This window comes from Neltuma alba, unplaced genomic scaffold (genome assembly GCF_004799145.2).
Source record: "Neltuma alba isolate B1F8T4 unplaced genomic scaffold, ASM479914v2 tig00003689_pilon, whole genome shotgun sequence".
NCBI classification, from domain to species: domain Eukaryota; kingdom Viridiplantae; phylum Streptophyta; class Magnoliopsida; order Fabales; family Fabaceae; genus Neltuma; species Neltuma alba.
In genome coordinates this window covers 101,917-124,099 of record NW_021633390.1, presented here as the reverse complement: position 1 = coordinate 124,099, position 22,183 = coordinate 101,917, and the positions used below count along the sequence as shown (strand labels likewise).

The following is a 22,183-nucleotide window of genomic DNA, read 5'->3' as shown; positions in this document are numbered from 1 at the left end:
GGTTCTCTGCATCGTTATATGTCAGCTTCTTCGGGTCCAACTCGACAGGAACCAAAGTTGGGATCACGATTAAGCTCAAAGAAGAGAAGAAAGCCACATAGAACAGGTCCGCCTCCTCAATGGTGTTTCAGTTATACTACCTCCAGTCCTAATTATAAGAGCTAGTTGACTAATTTAAGGAGATTAAGAAAATAAGTTAAGTTAGTTATTTGTAATAAATAAGTGTTGTCTTTCCTAAAATATCCTTACTAATCAAGTGTATTGGCTAGAACTACCATTATTAGAAGGATTATCTTGGAAAAAAATGCATGAATATGGGAGACAAAGTATATTAGGACCTTATATTTAGGACCAAAATAAAAGTCAAACAAGGTCTCATATTAAAGACTAGAGGTAGTATTTCTTTTCCAAAGAAATCTCCTCCGTAGAATGATTTCTATACTTGCAAATCAATACGACAATGATGCTAAGCTATTAAATGGGACCCACAAGTCTCATGTTCATTCAGCCAGTGGGGTAATTTTATGGCTTCTTATCTTTTTTCAGTAATTATTATTTATGAATTTTGTTTTATTTTAATACAGTAAATTAAATTATATTATTTTCATATGACCGGTCGACCCCGATCCAACCAGTAACCCTTGACCAATCGTCTCGACTTGTTTAATTCCCGGTCTGATTTTTTGTTCTTTGGTTTTTTCTTGCTATCAAAGGCGTTCACGCTGTGGGACAATTATTTTGTCTTATATTTAGTGTCATTGCAAAGACGTCATGTCCCATTTGGGATGGGACGGGGACATTTTACCTAATTTTTTTGAATTTTTCACTTCAAAATTTTTTAATTTTTTATTTCAAAATTAACCTGACGTGGTTCGGTTTGGTCAAGTTTAATCCAAATAAATTATATAATTGGACTAGATCAGTTGGTTGGTTTGGACTAAATTCCATACTAAGTGATTGCACCATCTAGACTAGTTCAGTTAGGTTTGGGTGAATTTTTTATTTTTTCATAATTTGTATTTTAAATGTTACATTTCATTGTTTTTAGCATTGTTAGAGATTCTTATGTATTTATGATATTTAAATATGAGTTTTATATAATTATAGGTATTTTTTATTGTCTTAATATTGTATTTATCATCTTCAAATCTTGCTTCCCATTAAAAATTAAAAAAAATTGGAGTTCTGGAGTTCCTGAACTAGTCTACCAGCCTGGTGGTGCAAATCCAGTCCAATCTAACCTCGAATTACTACTCGATTGAATTAGACCAGAGGCTGCTAAATCTAGCTTGACCAAACTTCAAGTTAAGCTCTCGTCCGGTTTGTCTATTGTTATGCAGCTCTACACGAAGGGATATGGACCCAAAAAATGGTTAACTCATTGAAAGATGTAAAAATCTTGTAAGATTTTTTCAATATATTCTTATTAAAAATTAAAGCTTGTATATATAGATTAAAAGATTAATGTACAAATTTGTCTAAAAAATTTTCGGCTTGTGCATTCAAAAATCTTTTTGGGATCCGTAGTTTGATTCAAACCAAATTAGATTTGAAACAAACCAAATCAAATGATCATATTCGTATTCGTTTTAGTTCGATCTCTTTCCATTTGTTCAATTTTGAACAAGGCCTTGCGCGCCAGCACATACATACTTAGAGCCACATTTCAATATTACTCTGTTTGCATTATCATAGATAATTCTATCAAATACAAATCACATTCATTCTTTCCATTTCCTTTATGAGTTTGGGACAATTATGGCCGAATGAATGAATCAAGAATCTGTGGTCTTATCATATCTTACGTAACATTGAATCCTTTTTAATTTTCTTTAGCAAGTTTGTTTATGAATCTGGGCAAAGTCGGTGAGGTTTTTAGTTGTGTCCTAAACCTAACTTTGCCCAAAATTAAGCAACAAATTAAATTAGTACATCTCGTGTTTCATAGCATCCATTATCCATATTTATATATTCCTGCATACGGATCTTCTAAAACCAAATAAAAATATTAAGATAGATACTTATCCTAAATTCCTAATCTAATCTTGACATGGTTGAGATCCTTGTAATTGAATCAAGAAATAATGTTTTTTTTTATTTTAAACCTAACGGGCCTTCCAGAATCTAGACTTTATTTTTTCAAAATACCTCTCAATTTTGTAACAATAATTACAACTTAAATGCTGGCCTTATAATTCTACATTAAACAAAAGTTGCTATGTACAGATTATAAATGGATGAAAAGTATTTAATTGAAAATTTTATTGATTAAAAATATTTGATGTGTTTTTGTATATAGAGTATTGATAACTCTACATTATGTCATGTACAGAAAGTATTAGTCTCTGAATTCTCAGGTAAAAAAAAAAAAAAGTCTCTGAATTCACCCATTTCCCCAATCGTAGGACTTCTTAATTATTTACAAATATTTTGTAGGATTCAAATTAAAAATAAAATAAAATAAAATGAAGACCCAAGTCACACATTTTAAGAGGAGACCAAAAGTTTTGTTTAGAATCTTAAAAGGAGCATTACAAATGAGATCATAAGTAAGAAAAATAATTACTAAAAAGTTTTAATAACAATTTAAGTAATTTCTAATAATGAGTTTTAAAATAAAAATAACAATTTTTAAATTTTATTTTGTAATTATATTTTTTTGACCTCGTTGTAATTTTTCGTATCTAAAGCAACGTTGCAAACCTGTGAGGCAGTGATCTTCCCGGGGATAAAATCTCCAGGCATGTAAGCGACGGGCACGTGGCACCTAGGGGACTGGGACCAAACTTCAAAAAATGACTTGTGTCTAGGATCAAAAGTAGCATATGTTATCGTGTTGCTCTGTATCTATGTCAGAATCTGCGCTCTTTAGGTCAAGGGAGAATAGGCTCAAATTTGGCATAAAATCATACACAATAAGTCTTTCTCGCGCTTCAGCACAATAGCCACGTAGGCTAAGAAGATTCTTGTGTCTTACTCTGGCCAGAATCTCAACTTCGGCAGCAAATTCCATATCTGCTTTGTTACTCCAAACTTTTAATCTTTTCACTACAATCTGGAGATGTACACGGATTATATAAGGGTACAAAGTGACAAGAAGACACTCCACAGAGAACTCTGAAAAAGGAGAGAATTAACAAAACTATGATGTTCTATTATCTACATATTCCAAAATAGCTTCATTATCACAGGTACCAGAGAAATTAAAAGCATTAGCAACTCGTGACTTTTTTTTTTGGGTTGGCCATAGCAACTTGTGATTTTATTTTGTTGGGGCAGATACCACGTTATGACCTTATCCAACAACCCTACAGATCTGTCCTCCAGGGAACAGAAACAAGAGTTATTCTTTTGCGGGATAAAAGCACTAGAACAAGCAAATCATTTAGGTTCACTAACAGATATTGATATGAGATAGCCAACTGAAAGTCACATTAAAAATATAGTATGGATCTACATGGCTTTAAAATAGACATCTCTTAGCAGAAGAAAAGAACATCAATGGCAGAAAGCAGTTTGATCAGTAATACTTCTGTGCAAAATAAATTACCACAACTAGTCACATTTAGGATGATGAGATAGAGCACAACCATAAACTAAAGCTGATTTTATAGCATGAAACAAAGAATTGAAGAGGAAGTATTTAACTCCAAGCTTGTTATCGTAGTTAAAATTGTTTGTTGCTGGGTGTAGAAGATCCATTTATACCTGATAATTATGGTTTTTCGGGTGCAACCAGTGAGAATTTCAAATTTGATAAGTTTTCCTTTGGTATTGTGTCTAAGAATAGTGAAAATTTTGTGTTTTGATCAGATCAGTTATATTGCATATTTTAATAAGAAATGATTTGGGTTTAGCTAACTAAATTTAAAACACGTAAAATTTTCAGCTATAACTTGCAGTCAAATAAATAAGATCGCACTTCATCAGTTGATCGAGATCTAACTTTGTTGGGACAATTCAAAGTGGTCTCACTTCTTTTAGGCAAAATTTACCAATAACTAGGGGAAGGGCAATAGAAGCTCAGAAATAAGAATCACAATAAAGGGCAATAGGTATATGTCAGATTTGAGAATATATAACAGAAGATTATATTATGAATTGAAAGGACAAGAGGAGCTATTTCCTAGGAAGTACCATGCTATGTCTTATGTGTCACATGTTGTTTTAGAATTGACCTCAAGTTTTGAATTCGTAGCGTAATAGAAAGAATGGAACTGTGGAGCAAAGGAGCGCATCGTGCGCTGGTGCCAATGGACAGCCAAATGGAGAACGTATCGCCCGTAGGAGTGGAACTAGTGGAATCTGCTTCCAGCCACAGAATGTTTACTCAGATGGACGTCCTTAGGTTCATGAAAGAACACAGTGCCGATCGTGAGCTTCAGAGTGTTCCTTCACGCTCTGTTCACCAACTCGCCGCCATTAACCACGACGTCTACGCCATTACCGATCGCACCAAGCTCATCGACGCCATTAAGTGCCTTAAAACCGCCATGCTAAACGCCGTCCCTATCGTCACATCCTCTGATTCTGTCGACCAACAAGATCACAACCACCTTGTTCACGTAACTAATTTCTCTACATACATAATGAGTACGAGGTTAGCGATGGGATTGAAGTCGTGGCGTGATATGGTTGTGGTGGTTGCAGGGGAGAGGGAGGAAGCTGATAGGAACATTTTTTGCGACTGATTTGAGAGGATGTTACGTGGTGACATTGAAGTCGTGGTTGGGTATGAGTGCGCGTGCTTTCACTGAGGAGGTTGGGACGAACCCACTCTACTCGCCCAACAACAACGCTGCTGCCACGTGGAAGAGGGAGCTGGTGACGTGTCAAGCTGAGTCGCCATTGTCTGAGGTGATAGAGAAGGCAGTGGGTAAGCACGTGCACAGGGTGTGGGCGGTGGATCAGGATGGTTTGCTAGTGGGGCTTGTGTCTCTCACTGATGTTATTCGAGTAATAAGGCTTTCTCTTGTATCAGATTGATCACACCAACACCATCATCATCCGGTGTGAGAGACACACACTCACACACACAATGTAAGTGTTACGTAATGTTGCACGACATGCGATAGAGTCTAGTATGTAACATACTAATTGATAGACATATGTGGTCATTTTTCCAATGCTAGTATTTTGTGTTTTCTTATTATAACACTATTCCTATAAGCAAACGGACCATTTTGTGCATGCCTTCAACGGCATCACTGGATGACCTCCCTGCATGTGGTTCACGGGATGGATCGGGACCGGGACAGGCCCGTCCCGGTTCCGTCCCGATGAACAGTAACAGGACAGATTTTCTGTCCCGTGTCCCGACCCGTCCCGGGGTTGTCCCGGTCGAGACGGGACCGGGACGTCCCGAATCTTTTTTTTATTTAATTTTTTTAATTTTTTTAATTTTTAAATTTTTTAATAAAATCTGATTTTTTTAATTATATTTTTTTGGGCTTAAACCTTATAAAAACATCTTTTTATTTTTTTTTATTTGTTTGGACACTCTTAAACAAAAGCTCAAAATATTACATATAATAATCATTAAAAACTATAAACAAAAGCTTTTAACACAATAAAAACTTGCTAAAAATTCTAATAATTAATAATCTCAAATCATTAACAAATATAAAAAATTTAAATAAATATATCCATAGTTCCATACAATAGTCTCAAATCTTAAAAAAATATGAGAAAAATGAGATTATGTAAATAGGATAAAAAAATTAAAAAAAAAAGGAACTGGGACAGGACGACCTCGTCCCGTGTCCCGTCCCGTCCCAGTCCCTTTTTTGTCCCGTCCCGAAAAATTTCAAGACGGATCCGTCCTGTCCCAATAATACCGGGACCAGAACGGGCCTACTGGAATGGGCCGGCCTTCAACATCCCTAGTTAACTTACAGTGGATTGATAAGAGAAGGGTCGACTTGTCACTTGATGATCAGTACGGTCACCCATTAATTCATACCAGATATATAGTGCTTGTTTGGGTTAGCCTTTTTTGGCCCAAAAGTAACTTATTTTTACATTAACCTTGATTGGAAAATCATGGGCTATTTAAGAGAGCTGTTACGTTGAGGGATCTGATATGGGACCAAAAGGCAGATATAGATGTACATTTTGGATAAGCTAATCTGAGAAGCTTATTCAAACTGAAACTGAGCTTATGGACCGTTAGAGAATTAACTAATATGTCAAATTGGTTGTTAATTCCTCACTTCTCCTCATTATTCTCGCATAATTCTCCCATTCCCATTTCTTCATTCCTCCTCCTCGTTATTTTTTTTATCATATTTCACTTTATATTTATAACATTTTTTTATGATTTCTCTAAAGTTTTTAAATTTGATTCACTCATTAAGTTTCACTTCTTCATATTAAATTAATTTAAATTCATTGTATTATGTAAATTTTTTTTTCATGTTTCATTATTTATTAAAGTTCATACCTATTTTGGTAATTTTACAAATAAACTTACTTTTATTCAATCATAATCCAAACAACCTTTTACTAATCTAACTTTTACAAACCAACTTTTTTAAACTTCAATCCAAATACAACTCACTTTACTCAATTTAATTTTTATCTAATCTTACTTTTCTAAAAGTCAGATTAGAAATAAGCTACTTTTTTTACTGCCAATCTAAGGAGACTATTAATGGGTACGTTTGGAATGACAGCAAAAAAAGTAACTTATTTTAAAAGTTAGATTGGGTAAAATGTAGATTGGGTAATTTGATTTATATTGAATTGACTTTTATAAAAGTTAATTTGTAAAGTAGAAAAATTGTTTAAATTATAATTGGATAAACAAGTTTAGTTTGTAGAATAATCAAATGAGTATGACTTTTATTAAATAATACTCCTCCGGTCCTTAATATAATACCTATTTAACTAATTTGATTAGATTAAGGAAGTTAGGTAAGTTGGTTAATTATAAGAAAAGTGACACATTTTTCCTAAAACACCATAATCATCTTTCTTAATACCTCATCTCACTCTTCTATTTGATTATGGTTGAGGGAGTATCCATAGGGGTAGTTTAGAGAAAATTGATAAATATGAGAAATGGGTCTCATATTTAGGACCAAACCCAACTCAATAATTGGGTCCTATATTAAGGACCAGAGGAGTAAAAATGATTAAAAACATGAATTTACAAAATATAATAATTTTAAATTATTATAATAGGAAGAAGTTATATTTAATGAATAAAATATATTTACATTAGAGAAATAATAGAAGTGTGAAAATTTTTTAACCAAATAATATGACATAATTAATTGGAGGATATATTCTATGCAATTTATGCAGATATCAAATAAAAAATAATATTAAAAATATTATAAAATTTTTTGTTAATTATTTTTAATTTAAAAGAGCATTAAAAATAAATAAGTAAAAATTGTTCGGGAAAACACAAGGAATATGCAAAAGAGAAGAATGGGACAACATAAATATAAGGGTAAAAATAGCTTTTAATTTTTAAAAGTTACTTTTGTATAAACAAGATAAGGTATAAGCCATAAAAAATAACTTTAAAAGTTACTTTTGCATAAACAAAATAAGGCATAAGTCATAAAAATTAACTTATGACTAAAGTAGTTTTTTTTTTTTTTAGGCAAAACGACTTATAGCAAAAAATAATGCTAAACATGATAATATAATTCAATCCAACTTTTGCTCACTAAAAGCTACTTTTATCCCCTCCAATCCCTCAGGCAAACAGACGCAATGTCTCCAAACTGAAATAAACGGCTTTTTTATCCAGACACGACAAACAGTAAAAATATTTACTCAGATGTTATGAGATCAAAAATATTTACTCAGATACTACACTTGAAATCGTTCAGACAGTGAACGAGTTTAAATTTGTACAGAAGTTGTTTAGGCCAAAAACGACTTCAGTGGGACCCACATCCAAAATATGAAAGTTGTTCTTGGTCTGAACAACTTCAGTGGGACCCACATCACAAAATGAAAGTTGTTCTTGGTCTGAACAACTTCAGTGGGACCCACTATTTGTCTTACACTCCATGCGTTTTCAGCTTTCATATTTTGACCAGACTATTTCTGCCTTTTCCAGCCCCACGCAAAGTGTTCCTTCCTTCCCCAAATATTCCCATCAATATAGAGTAGTCATTCCTTGTCTCTCATGCGTGAGTACTTTGTTTTTGCATGTGAGTGTATAGTATGAATTCTACTTATATAAGGCATTCGGCATTCTTTTTATTTAATTATTCCAAAATTATAACTAAAATTCTAAAATTATAAATAGAATATTATTATTATTTATTTAATATTATTTATATTTAATTAATTCTATTTAATTAATATTAATTAGATATTAATATAGATTTATTAAAAATAAATAGTATATTGAGGAAATTTCTAGATTTCACATCTAATTGAATTGTAGAAATATGATAATCTCCTCCAAGAATTTTTAGAAAAAAATCCGTCAGATTCACATTTTATTTGATCCTTAGTTTCTAGTCGAAAGCTAATAATGTATTCCCACTCATCATAAGCCTTCTCCTCACTTAACGGAGTGAAAGGGGCTTTTGTTTTGCATGTTTTGGGTTTTGCAATCAGACCCAGCTTTGTGTTACTTAGGGAATTTTTAGCAAAACGCTGCAAACAGGGAAAAAAAATTCTTCAAATACTACATAGTGGGAATTATTTCCCCAAATACTACACTCAAAGTTGTTCTTAGCTTAAACAACTTTAAAAGTTCATCTTAATAAGAGCAATTTCTTCAATAAACATTGGTTCCCATGCAGCTGAACTTCATCTTGGCTTGAACAACGTTTAAAATTCATCTCAGTAAGAGCAATTCCTCCAATAAACCTTGTCTTCCGTCTAGCTGAAATTCATCTTGGTGTGAACAACTTTTAAATTTCACTAGCATCTGAACAACTTCTTCACAATCTCTCACCACATAAATATTCCTACAAGGATGTTAATAATGGTCATATCATTAGAATAATGAGTTAATAATTATATAATGATAATAGTAATAATTAATATTATATTAATTAAAAAGTGATTAAAGAAAATAAGTAATGATTAAATGTTATAAAATTAATAACAAATAACAATTAAATTGACATGAACAAAAATAAGAATTAATTTACCTCACAAATAATGACTCCCCGTGCCACATCTTGGTCTCCTCCGCGCACGCTGTGGCCGTTGTTGTATATTTACTTCTTGAGTTTGATCTAATGTCTCATTTGTCTGCGTAGTTGACGTATTTAAATCAAACCAAGGTGATTCGGCTAAAGAAATTGATTGTCGAGGGGTGACAAATGCTTCATTTGATGGACCACCTTGCTCAAAAGAAGAAGTGTTATATTGATCGATAAATAATGCAGGATCATCAAATAAGGACATGAATGACTGAAATTGAGGAGGATTGGGTGAGTCAGAATGGGATAATGTTGATGATGATGGCATGTGATGAGGGTAAAAATGAGTTGGATTGGAAGAGGTGATAGGGCTTGATGAGACTGGTATGTTATCAAAATGACTAAAATTTTGAGGCTCTTGTTCACTTAAATTTTCATTTACAATTGGTGGCTGAGTAGACAAGTAACCGCCTCGCCGTTTGCTTGGTCTATCTCGAGGAATTTGTGGACGGGGTAGCTCAACTGGTGGTGGAGCTGGTTGAGAATTCATATTAAACCGTTGTTCTCTAACTGCAAGTAAGATGTTACGCTGGTCTCGAGCAACTCTTTCTCGATAATCAATGCAATCAGAGCATGTTGAACGAGAATTAATTGTTAGCCTATATAACTGTTCTGCTATGTCAGCCTGAAATAAATAAAACATTAGGTTTGAAAAAATTTTCGTATAAAAGAAAATGATGATATTGATCAGAAAAAACTAAAAAAAACCTTACCACATAGCCAGTATCACCACTAACACGTTGGATCCATCGTCTTGTATGTCTCCAATACCATTGCATGTACTCAGATGTTCGATCAAGTTCACCAAGTGCCAGAGGAGCATCAACAACAGCATGTGGCCATCTATTCCATGCTTCAATGAAGTTTGAGTATTCTTCAGTCCAATTTGTGCTTATTCTGCCACGTAGTTGTATTGTATGGTAATTTCCTAAATGAACAGGCATGACAGGAATAGGTTGTTGACGACCGAATTGCCTTAGTACACGATCAGGGTGATGCCATTCTATAATATGAAAACATATTAGAGGAACTGAAGCAAGCCAAATTTCAGGTGTTGCCAAGCAGTATTCTGGAATCAATTGGCGCACTTCAGAAGATTCATATGGCTGCCAAATTATGTCATCATCGGTCATTCTATCAAGAAGACTCCTATATTGGCGTAAGGATGTGACACTTGGACGAGGATTTTGTCCTACATTTTTCCATCTAGCATTATCAACAACCCAAAAAAGTAGTGTTAAAATTTGTAAAATTTCAATAATAAGTACATATGAAATATTTGTTGTGTGATTTTGGCATACCTGAAACCCAAAGGAGGTAAGAGAGGGTAGATATTAGACTGTGGATCTGGAGATACAGGTTGTTGTGGTGCTAGCGTAGGAAAACGATCCCATGCCCATAAATGTAATAATGATAAGCACCCTCCAATCCCATCTTCAGTTGGATTAGTAGCATTACATAATTCTCTATACAGGTGAGCTAAAACTGCTGAACCCCAACTAAAATTTCCAACTTCTTCCAGATTATAAAGTAGTGGAAGGTACATCAAATACACCCTAGTACACGATCTATCTGGCATGAGATATCCTCCAATCAACCTGAGAATATATGCACGAGTGAATTGTTGAACTTGTACATCGTCTGCATCATCAGGTAAGTGATTAAAGTGCTCTTCCAACCAATTCATAAGTAGTCGTTGTCCAAGTATTCTATCTGCAGGTGGTCTAACCCCTAGAAGCCATTCACAAACATCTTGCCAATTAAAGTCAGTTTTCCCAATGACAGGCATTCCTACACAAGGAAGGCCTAACTGTATAGCAACATCCTCTAATGTTATTGTGCACTCTCCACGTGTAGTATGAAATGTGTGAGTCTCAGGACGCCACCTCTCAACAAGGGCTGAGACCAAACTCCGGTCGTAATCAAATTGCCCTACCCTCGCAACACCATAAAATCCAGCTAATCTAAGATATTCAAGTATCTGATTGGGTGGCTCAATCATTCGATTAGCATGCATGACTCGTCTAGTGTGTAGGATTCGAGAAACCTATAGAGAAAATTTTTAAAAAAAGTTAGTATTAAAGCATAGAATTAATAAGTAGTAGTTAAGAGAGATTACTTACATTTTCATTCCAAACTTGTTGCGAAATATGTTGAGTTTGTAAGTACAGAAGTGAGTTATCCTCTGGACCAGGGTTAATGACTTCTTCTGGATATTGTGCCATTTTCAAATATCTAAACACAACATAACAAATAAATATTCACATAATATAAAAAATTACAAAAACCATTTACATTTCATCTTCATATGTATAATTTTCTTTTTACATAAGCAAAATACATAATTTATTGTCTGGATGCCACACTTTGAGGACAAGTAGAGCGATTATGACCAATTTGTCTACATAATCCACATTTGTTGGGTGGGTTAGGTGTGGTCCAATCCATCTCATTACGTATGCGACTTGAACGAGGACGGCCTTTATCTCTAATCATTGATGGATCAGGTATTAGAGTAGGGCAATCAATTTGCGGCCAGTAAGTCTCATCTCCTATTGGATGAAAGTTGTTACTGTAAGCCATTTGCATGGTTTCTAACCTAAAAACAGGATCAACATATTGCAAATGGTTAATGCCTACTTGTGAGCAAGCTGCAACAGCATGCATACATGGAAACTTTTCTGCTTGAAATTCTCCACAATCACATTTTCTATCAATCAAGTTAACCTTGCAACAACGACGAAATTGACGAAGTTGAATATTGTATGGCTCCATAACCTCAAATGATGTTGATATTCTATCAAACTCTCGAACAACACATCCAGATGCACCTTGTGTTACTATGTCTAACTTCTTTGTTAGTGTCTCAGAAAACACTTGACCAGCTGCAATTTGCGCATGAACTTGTTGGGCACGCTTTACAAAATAGTTGTTAACTCTATACATGGTCGCTTTAACTAAACCAGTTATGGGTAGACTTCGAACACCTTTGAATACACCATTCATGCACTCTGCAAGGTTAGTTGTCATGTGTCCATAACGTCGACCTTCAACGTCATATGCACGTGACCATTTTTCTTTGGGGATGGCTCCAATCCATCTAGCAGCAGATGCATGTTGCAATACTATCTCTGCTAATTGTTGGTCAACAACATGACGTTCATACGCATACCCTACAAGTAATTATTAACTTGTTAAAAATAATCATAAAATTATAAAGTTATTGTATCATTAAAAAACACAAGAAATCTCACCAATATTTATAAATTTCTCTTTTAGCCAATTTGTTCCATGTGCTTTGTGAAGATTAGAGGCCACATGACGTAGACAAAAAACATGATGTGCATGTGGTGGCTGCCATCCATGTTGAGGATCAGAAACTGCAGCCAAAATTGAACGATGTCTGTCTGAAATTAAACAAATTTCTATTCTATCTTTTACAATACAATGACGCACATGGTATAAGAACCATGTCCAAGCTGATCTTGTCTCCCCTTCAACTACCGCAAATGCAAGCGGCACAACATTTCTGTCACCATCTTGTGATATAGCCATTAGTAACGTGCCCTTATACTTTCCATATAAAAATGTTCCATCAACTTGTATAATGGGCTTCAAATGTGGAAAGGCATCAATGCATGGCTTGAATGCCCAAAACACACGGCGAAACATTTCAACTGGTTCCCCATTCGCATTGACTTGAGAGCACTGTTTATTTGAAAATTGTACGTATGATCCAGGCATGAAGTGTTGTACTGCGGCCAACCACCTTGGGAGTAAGGAATATGAGATCTCCCAATTCCCGAAAGCAACGGCAATGGCTAATTGTTTTGCATTCCAAGCCTTCTTATATGACACTATATAACCAAACATGGATTGCATCCTCTCTATAATTTGAGATACTTTCACATCTGGCTTATCAGTTACCATTGCTATGATACAAGATGATATAACATCAGCATCTAACTTTGGATGGTCTTGAGTTAGTGATGTGCTTAAGCATGTGTGGGGCCCCCCATATTTTGTAATTTGCCAAAAGTTTCTGTTTTCCTTCTTACAAGCTCTTACTCTCCAATTGCAGCTTTCACCATAGTTAATGCATCGATATTCTTCATACTTGTTACATGAATAATAGACCTTGAATGTGTGATGAACTCGAACAGAGTATAACTTGACCGCACGTCTCAAAACACGAACATTGCTAAACATCTTTCCGATATGTAACTCTTCATTTTGACTGAAAGGTGGAATTTCTTCTAATTCACTGAACTCAGGAGCCATAGCTGACTCAACATTAATATGCGAGAAGAAAGCAGATGCTAGCTCATTATCCTGGTTGATCTCGTCATGCTCATCATTGTCATCATGATCATTCCCATCACCAATATTTAAATAAGAATCATATTGATCTTCGTCCTCAAATTCATCCATAGTATCTTCCATTTGAGGAACAGAGCAAGATGGCCCATTGTTGATACCATCTTGGGGAAGTTCAAATGGGTGAAGATTTTCCATCTGATCGCTAAACATGGATTCTTCTTCTATAATGTTCAACTGATTGCTACTTGATGGAAGAGTATTTCCAGCATTTTTGTCCATTAGTTGTGATTCAATATGACCAACATCTTCCAAGTCACCTATATTGGCATACAACTCTGCACATGTTAACTGAGTTGAGAATCGACGGTTCACTTGCCACATTTGTTGTACATCCGAATCATCTTCTAGATTGCATGCTTGATATTGTGGTGGATTTATGCACGTAGGATATCTGTACACTAGATTTGTCACAATTTCATTGGGAGGAAGTTGTAGTTTTCGTCCAATAACTTCCTTCAATCTATCCAATGTAATATTTGGATCAACTTTCACTACTTTCGCTCTATCACACTCAAATGTTGCACCGACCGGGCCATTAAAAATTCGTCCATTGGCAAATATACACACAAACTCTTTTCTATGATCCATTCTGCTTCCTAAATAATACAGTATAATTATTAATTAAACAAAAATGAATTGTAAAACTAAATTAACTCCATAATATCATTATTTTTTAATTCAATTATGTATATATTTTTTAAAATAAAGTAGTAGAATAATCATTTATTTATAGTTACAAAAATTAGGCTATTTATTAAGAAACTTATTTACATTTTTAAGTAAGATAGTAACCTGTAATATCTTTTAATCAACAACGACTGTGGAACATCAATCATAAAAAATATTTAGAATAACTTAAAAATTAATTTCAATTAAAAATAAACGTTACATATTAAAATTTTATTATAAATTCTAATATATCAATATAAAATTAATAATATAAATTACATATTTCAAATATATTAAATAAATAATTTTCTATTCATTCCATTTTATTCAAAAAAAATATTATAATTAAATATTATTAAAAAATTAGCTAAAATCATTACTTCTGTTTTATTATCAAAAAGGATCTTAAAAACTATAAATATTTAGAAGGATTAAATATATTTAAAAACATTAAATTCTCCCACAACTACATTCCTAAATTTTTTCTAACTTATGTTCCATTATTGGATATTTTTAATGACTAAATTAGATAAATATTTGATTAAATAAATTAATTTGAAAATATTTCTTATTCAAAAAAATTGCCTCTGCTTCATTTTTCTCCTGGTCCCAACTTCATACTTCAAATGTTCAATTTTAATTTATCTATATTATTAAAGAATAATTATATTCCTTTCAACCTCTAATTTCTATATTGCGAATAAATGCTTTTGATGAGATATATACTTTAGTTAACACATAAAGGTAAATTTACATTAAATAATAATAAGCTTATAATAAATGTACTTGTGTAATTTTATATTAGGTACCGTTTAAGTGACCCCAAAAAAACATCCTTATGATTGAAAACAAAAATAAATGTTAATAACTATTTCACACTAGTTATTTAAAAATTATAATTACTTAATATGACGAAACAATTAGCTATTACTGTTGAGTGATTTTTTTAAATTTATAGTTTATTATTTGGTCTGCCTAAATAATTATAATTTTTAAGATCCTCTTTAATAAATATTGCTTTCTCTAGGTCCTCCTCTCTAATTTTTCCAAAAAAAAAAAAAAACTCCTTTCTTTCATTATTATTAACCCCACCATCAGTACTCTTTTTATTAGGAAAATTTTGACACCATTTAGTGCTAGCTTTCATTGGCTAGATACAAGACTAGACTAAGCTCACAACCAGGGTTGTCAAACTCACGAGTTTAAGTAAACTCGTGACAGGTATGTAAACTCGAATTTATGAAATTCATACATGAAGTCACTATGCATAATCAAATAATAAAATAATTATAAATTTAATAAAAATTATAACTTGGACCACTGATTTGGATTTTCAATATTTTAAAGGTTTTTATAGTTAAATAATTTAACTGTCTTCTACGCATGCTTTGATATAAATTTTACGTAATTTTAACAAAAATAATTTTATCATTGTATATTAAAATTTTATGAGTGGGGAATATTATTCCATCAATTTTTCTTTAAATATTCAAGTATTTTTCATGACGTATTGACTGGCATAGGAGAAGTTTGATTACCATGCTCACAACCAAATATTATCTAACTAAATACATATTTAATTTGACTACATATTTACTCAAACACTATCTACTAAAAAAAAAGATATATATTTAATCAGATTATAAAAAAGTAAACTGTAATTTATTTTATATGACAATTAATTATATGCCTACATTTTTTTAATTAAAACAAACTCAACATGTAAAAATGACTAAATATAAAATTCTTATCCATCATTTAGCAAAATACATATCAAAATTTAAAAAAAAATTAATCAAGAGAATGTACCTTAATCAGAAGAAAAATTAAGCCTCAAGTTGAGATAAAACGTATGCAATATTTGCAAGGCCACACACACCACCAACTTCACGTGAAATTGTGGAAAGAGAAAGAAGAACTGAAGGACCTGCAGATAAAATTCAATTCTTCACGCGAAATGCCTTATATATAGAGAAAGAAGAATTGAATTGTATGAAGAATTGAAGTTGAGATAAAACGTATTTACCTACTTCACGGGAATGCCTTACACATAGAGAAAGAAGAATGTGAGAAGTGAAGAGAAGCCTTCTGATGAGTGGGAATGGCGAATACCTTATATAAATAGAATTCATACTATACACTCACATGCAAAAACAAAGTATTCACGCGTGAGAGACATTGAATGACTACTCTATATTGATGGGAATATTTGGGGAAGGAAGAAACACTTTGCGTGTGGCTGGAAAAGGCAGAAATAGTCTGGTCAAAATATGAAAGCTACACGCAAAAGGCAGAAATAGTCTAGTCAAAATATGAAAGCTGAAAACGCATGGAGTGTAAGACAAATAGTGGGTCCACTGAAGTTGTTCAGACCAAGAACAACTTCCATTTTGTGATGTGGGTCCCACTGAAGTTGTTCAGACCAAGAACAACTTTCATATTTTGGATGTGGGTCCCACTGAAGTCGTTTTTGGCCTGAACAACTTCTGTACAAATTTAAACTCGTTCACTGTCTGAACGATTTCAAGTGTAGTATCTGAGTAAATATTTTTGATCTTATAGCATCTGAGTAAATATTTTTATTGTTTGTCGTGTCTGGATAAAAAAGCCGAAATAAACCCATTAGTGTCGTCATAACAGAATTGGGAGCACACTGAAAAATTCAAGTCATAGATTTGTGATCAGACGTGCCAAAAAAAAAAAGATAAAAAGAAGAGGTTTGTTTGTGAAAGGTCCGCCGTTTTTTTTTTTTTGGTCTGAAGGAATTGACTGCCCAAGAGCTTATATTCAGACTCAAAAAATACTTATAGATATACTTACAAATCATCTACCGACAAGGTACTTATATCAGCAGCATGGATAGAGGTTACGACCTGAATTGATTCTTATTCGTACTAATAGTTGTCAGTAAAAGTCCACCACTTCATTCAAAAGAAAAAGGGAAAATCACTAACAGGTCCCACAAAAGACAATTTATTACTCTGAGGTCCCACGAAATGTCAAAATCACTGACAGGTCCCAAGGGACCTCAGAGTAATATTTTTGTTTTGTAAAATGACATTACTGCCCCTTATATTCCAGATTCACATTTACTCTGTCATTACGATTTACAACCTCAGCAGCGACTATTAACAACCTAATGAGAGGGCGTTAACAACCCTAGCAGTATCCGTTAACAACTTACTTTATAGAATTATATAACCTCTACATAAGAGTAAATTATAACCAAATAATATAATACAACAACTTTAACACTAAATGGGAAACTTTTTGATATCATTAAGAATTTTAACTAGATCCAATAGGATTATAGTAATATTTTAATGCGAATATCCATTTACAATCTCAACAGCGATTATTAACAACCGAATGAGAGGGCATTAACAACCTAAGCAGTAGCCGTTAACAACTTACTTTATAGAATTATATAACCTCTGCATAAGAGTAAATTATAACCAAATAGTATAATACAACAACTTTAATACTAAAATGAGAAGCTTTTTGATATCATTAAGAATTTTAACCAAACCCAATAGGATTATAGCAACATTTTAATGCGAAAATCCATTTACAACCTCAACAGTAAGTATTAATAACCTAAGGAGAATTGTTAACAACCTTAGCAGTGTCTGTTAACAACTAACTTTATCGGATAATATAACTTCTAACTATAACTAACTAAACTATAACTAAATAGTCTTAAAGTTAATCTTATATAGTTGTTAGAGGTTATATTATCCTATAAAGTCAATTGTTAATAGATACTGCCTAGATTGTCAACAGCTCTCTTTGGGTTATTAATACTCACCATTGAGATTGTAAATGGATTTTCGCATTAAAATGTTGCTATAATCCTATTGGGTTTAGTTAAAATTCTTAATGATATCAAAAAGCTTCCCATTTTAGTATTAAAGTTGTTGTATTATACTATTTGGTTATAATTTACTCTTATGCGGAGGTTATATATTCTATAAAGTAAGTTGTTAACTGATACTGCTTAGGTTGTTAATGCGTTCTCATTCGGTTGTTAATAGTCACTGTTGAGGTTGTAAATGGATCTTCGCATTAAAATATTACTATAATCCTATTGGATCTAGTTAAAATTCTTAATGATATTAAAAAGCTTTCCATTTTAGTGTTAAAGTTGTTGTATTATATTATTTGGTTATAATTTACTCTTATGTAGAGGTTATATAATTCTATAAAGTAAGTTGTTAACGGATACTGCTAGGGTTGTTAACGCCCTCTCATTAGGTTGTTAATAGTCGCTGCTGAGGTTGTAAATCGTAATGACAGAGCAAATGTGAATCTGGAATATGAGGGGCAATAATGTCATTTTACAAAACGAAAATATTACTCTGAAGTCCCTTGGGACCTGTCAGTGATTTTGACATTTTATGGGACCTCAGAGTAATAAATTACCTTCTGTGGGACCTGTTAGTGATTTTCCCAAAGAAAAATGTGATGTCATGTCAGTGTCTTTAATCCCAGGAGCCACAAAGCCCAATGATCCGTTGCCCACAATACAGGGGCGCAGCATATGAAGAAGCATATTCAGGAAGCCCAACTTCAATCTCAGGATCATCCATCTCCCTTGAGAAGGCTTGACAAGGTCTCCCCTTCAACTAATAAGAGTGTAATTAAAATATTAGCAATCTAACAATTTTCCTTAATATGCGTGAAAAATATCTTCCTTTTTTTTGCCAGCGCGTGAAGAATATCGGTAGCATCTTAGACAAAGAATCCGATAATGGAACAATTATATGAACATTATAATACTGCAATAGAAAAATTATAGCATTGCCGCACTTTGGACTTTCCTATATATGCAGCAAATGAAAGCATAGTTAGGGGACTGAAAATATACTCCTCCGGTCTTTAATATAAAACCCAATTGTTGAGTTGATTTTGATCATAAATATAAGATCTCATTTCTCATATTTATCAATTTTCTTTAAATTATTACTATGGATATTCTTTCAACCATAATCAAGTAAAAGAGGGAGGTGTGATATTAAGAAAGATGGTTATGGTGTTTTAGGAAAAACGTGTCATATTTCTTATAATTAACCAACTTACCTAATTTCTTTAATCTAATCAAATTAGTTAAATGTGTCTTATATTAAGGATCAGAGGAGTATTATTTTGATACTTTCAGTTTTTAATATAAAAATTAAATAACTAATTTAAAAAGATTACAAATTATGTTTATTGAAATTACCCCTTGATGAAAACCCTTCCAATTAATAAAAATATTTTAGCAAAAACACTATAAACTTAAAAATAAAGTCAATTGAAGGCTTGTTGTTAGAATCAAATTCAATGTTTAAGTAGTTTTTGTATTAAAATAAAAAGTAGCAATATATGAATCACACACACACACACACACATATATATATATATGAGGCATTATTTATCGAAATTTGAGTTTTGTCAAGACGTTCAAAAAGCACAGGTGAATAAATATAAAAAAAACTTGATATGATCGCCTTGAACAGTGCTTCCTTGCAGGACGACAAAAGAGGAAGCACTTTTCAAATATTCTAATGGCAGTGTCTATTTTACGTCAATATCCGGCATTATGATGCCTCCACTTATGTACTAAAAGAATACTATCAACTTGATAACGAACAGCACAATAATATAAAAGTATTTGTTTAATTACTGAAGGTAACATCTCAATCTCTCAAGGCTCCCTCATTTTATTATCAAGTGCTCCAAGAAAATTTGAAAATAAGATCATAAATATATATATATATTGAAAATCATATGACTCCGTTTGGCCTCTTTTTTTTTTTTTTTGAATTGACTGATATGATCAGAGTTCATTTCAAGGATGAATAATTGAATATGACTATATGTATTTTATTAGGCAACTAAGCGGCTTACCTCGGACAGATGTGCAAATTAAGGAGCATGCTTTCCAAGCAAATGATTTCGAGGAATTTAATAAAATATCATAACTAATTAAAACGAAGCACTATCTTACGTAGATCTAGGCTTAAGAATATTAATAATCCCATAACTTAGATTAGGTTGTTCTTGTTCAATCACACTTAGTACAGGCAACTAGCGCGAAACACAAGTTCAGGATGCCTGCCTGCTAGAACCTGAGGTTGTTCAGAGATGATAAGAAAGTGAGATTTATAATTGTAAAAGGAAGAATTAATAGTAGTATATTCCTATGATTTTGTGCTGGTGATGAAACGCTATATATATATATATAGAGGACTGGGGAGTAGGTGGCGGCCAGCAGCAGCGTTTTGTCAGTTCACGACCTATGAGTCAGCCATTTGAATCTAATGAGTACGCAAGAACCAGTGGCTTCAGACAGCAGGAAGCTGCATTAAAAATAACTTAACCCATCCTCCACTTTGCTGCAACTTGTCAATTTTAATCCCATTTTTAACAGTGCCCGCTATCTCTCTTTACTAATCTCAATCTGAACCAGCAAAAGTGGGATGATTCACTCGCTTTCACTTATTTATGGAGTTTTCAGAAAACTAGCTGTGTTTTACAGCCCATTAAGAAGATTAGTTTAAAGGGAAGAGCTTTTGGAATAATGAAGATCAGAATGGGGCATATTGGGCATAGGGAAAGAAGAAAGAAGGAAGGTGGGGGGTGGGGGGTGGGGTTGCAGGAAGGTGTCGGTGGGAGAAGAGGGAAGATAAGGAGACGATGTGACGGGAGAGAGCATACCTCAGACACACACACACACAGCCAACCCTATGAGAAGTGGTCCCTTAGATTCCCCACATTCCCCTCGCTTCTCCCTCCCAAAGCTCCCCTCCATTTCATCACTATTTTCCTGTCTCTTACAGTTTTTTTAGGTTAAAAATTTGCGTTCAATATCTCGATTTTTTTTAAAAATCCATTCAATATTGTGATTTTTTTATGATATAGATAGCACTCTGATTTTTTTTTTTGGTATTTAACATTTTAATTTTATTTTTAGCGTATTCAGCAGTTTAAAACTTAGATTGTTGAATAAAACTAAAAAAATAATATTAAGGTGTTGGATACATTGAAAAATGAAATCAGCATGTTGAATGCACTTTTAAAAAAAATTGAGATGCTGTTGAGAAAAAAGATCAAGATGTTTGATATACCTTTATCCTTTTTATTTAGAAAAATTATAAAAATAATATTATCTTTAATTACGTGCAGATATTTTTTATTTCACACGTAGTTAAAAATAAATTTCACACAAGTCACAAAAGAAATAAATTGCACGCAACTAATGCCTTCACCAAAGGTAGGTTGCACCTTGGTGTGTTTGGATAATAGATATAATTCATTTCCATATGTTGTGAGTCTAAAATCTAAATATTGAGTTATAGTGATATTTATAACTTGCAAAGTAGCAGCTTGTTAAAAGATGGTTATATATCTATCCCCACAAACTTGTTATATATTGATACACTCCATTTGCTCTTAATTAGATACAATATTTTCGATTAATTTATTAAGATTAAAAAATTGTTTAGTATTGATATATCGCTGTTTTATAATTACTCTTATCATTCAATGAAGCATCATAGTGACTTTTCACCAAAAATAATTTAAACATTAATTAGGGATATATTGGTGAAAAATACTTTTAATGCATGAGAGAAAATGGATAGGTCATGCCATATCAAGGGACAAATTATAGTGCAACAAAAATTGGGTATGCATTGCCTTTGATTCTTAATAAAATCTGGTTGACTAATTTAAGATATTAAAAGAATTAGTTAAATTAATTATTTGTAATAAATAAGTTTTGTCTTTCCTAAAATACCCTTACTAATAAGGTGTACTAATTAGAATTATCATTTGATGAAACTTTTAACATATGTAACCTACAAGGACTACTTTGAAAAAAATAGATAAACATGAAAGATAAAATAGATTGAGGTCTTATATTTAGAACCAAATTGAAAGTCAAACAAATTCTTATATTAAAGACC

At 32.7% G+C, this 22,183-nt stretch overlaps 2 protein-coding genes across 2 annotated transcripts; one reads left to right on the top strand and one right to left on the bottom strand.

Annotated features, from left to right (window-relative positions):
* Positions 1 to 18: 18 nt before the first annotated feature.
* Positions 19 to 4,986, top strand: LOC114742236 (SNF1-related protein kinase regulatory subunit gamma-like PV42a). Its single transcript, XM_028930514.1, has 3 exons — positions 19 to 122; positions 4,199 to 4,565; positions 4,651 to 4,986. The coding sequence occupies exons 1-3, from the start codon at positions 19 to 21 to the stop codon at positions 4,984 to 4,986; spliced, it is 807 nt and encodes a 268-aa protein (XP_028786347.1).
* Positions 4,987 to 10,753: 5,767 nt separating this feature from the next.
* Positions 10,754 to 11,410, bottom strand: LOC114742235 (protein MAIN-LIKE 2-like). The gene is made up of 3 exons (XM_028930513.1): positions 11,309 to 11,410; positions 10,915 to 11,232; positions 10,754 to 10,783 (listed from the first exon to the last, which is right to left on the bottom strand). Exons 1-3 carry the CDS (start codon positions 11,408 to 11,410, stop codon positions 10,754 to 10,756), a joined length of 450 nt encoding a protein of 149 aa, XP_028786346.1.
* Between the last annotated feature and the right edge of the window lie 10,773 nt (positions 11,411 to 22,183).

Bases quoted from the DNA above. Each gene is read 5' to 3' on its own strand.
- LOC114742236 (XM_028930514.1), top strand. From the start codon at position 19: ATGTCAGCTTCTTCGGGTCCAACTCGACAGGAACCAAAGTTGGGATCA. The intron at 123-4,198 runs GTGTTTCAGTTA...TTGAATTCGTAG, and splicing joins ACAGGTCCGCCTCCTCAATG to CGTAATAGAAAGAATGGAAC. The intron at 4,566-4,650 runs GTAACTAATTTC...TGGTGGTTGCAG, and splicing joins ATCACAACCACCTTGTTCAC to GGGAGAGGGAGGAAGCTGAT.
- LOC114742235 (XM_028930513.1), bottom strand. From the start codon at position 11,410: ATGGCACAATATCCAGAAGAAGTCATTAACCCTGGTCCAGAGGATAAC. The intron at 11,233-11,308 runs GTAAGTAATCTC...TTTTCTCTATAG, and splicing joins AACAAGTTTGGAATGAAAAT to GTTTCTCGAATCCTACACAC. The intron at 10,784-10,914 runs GTTAGACCACCT...ATATATTCTCAG, and splicing joins TTTGTGAATGGCTTCTAGGG to GTTGATTGGAGGATATCTCA.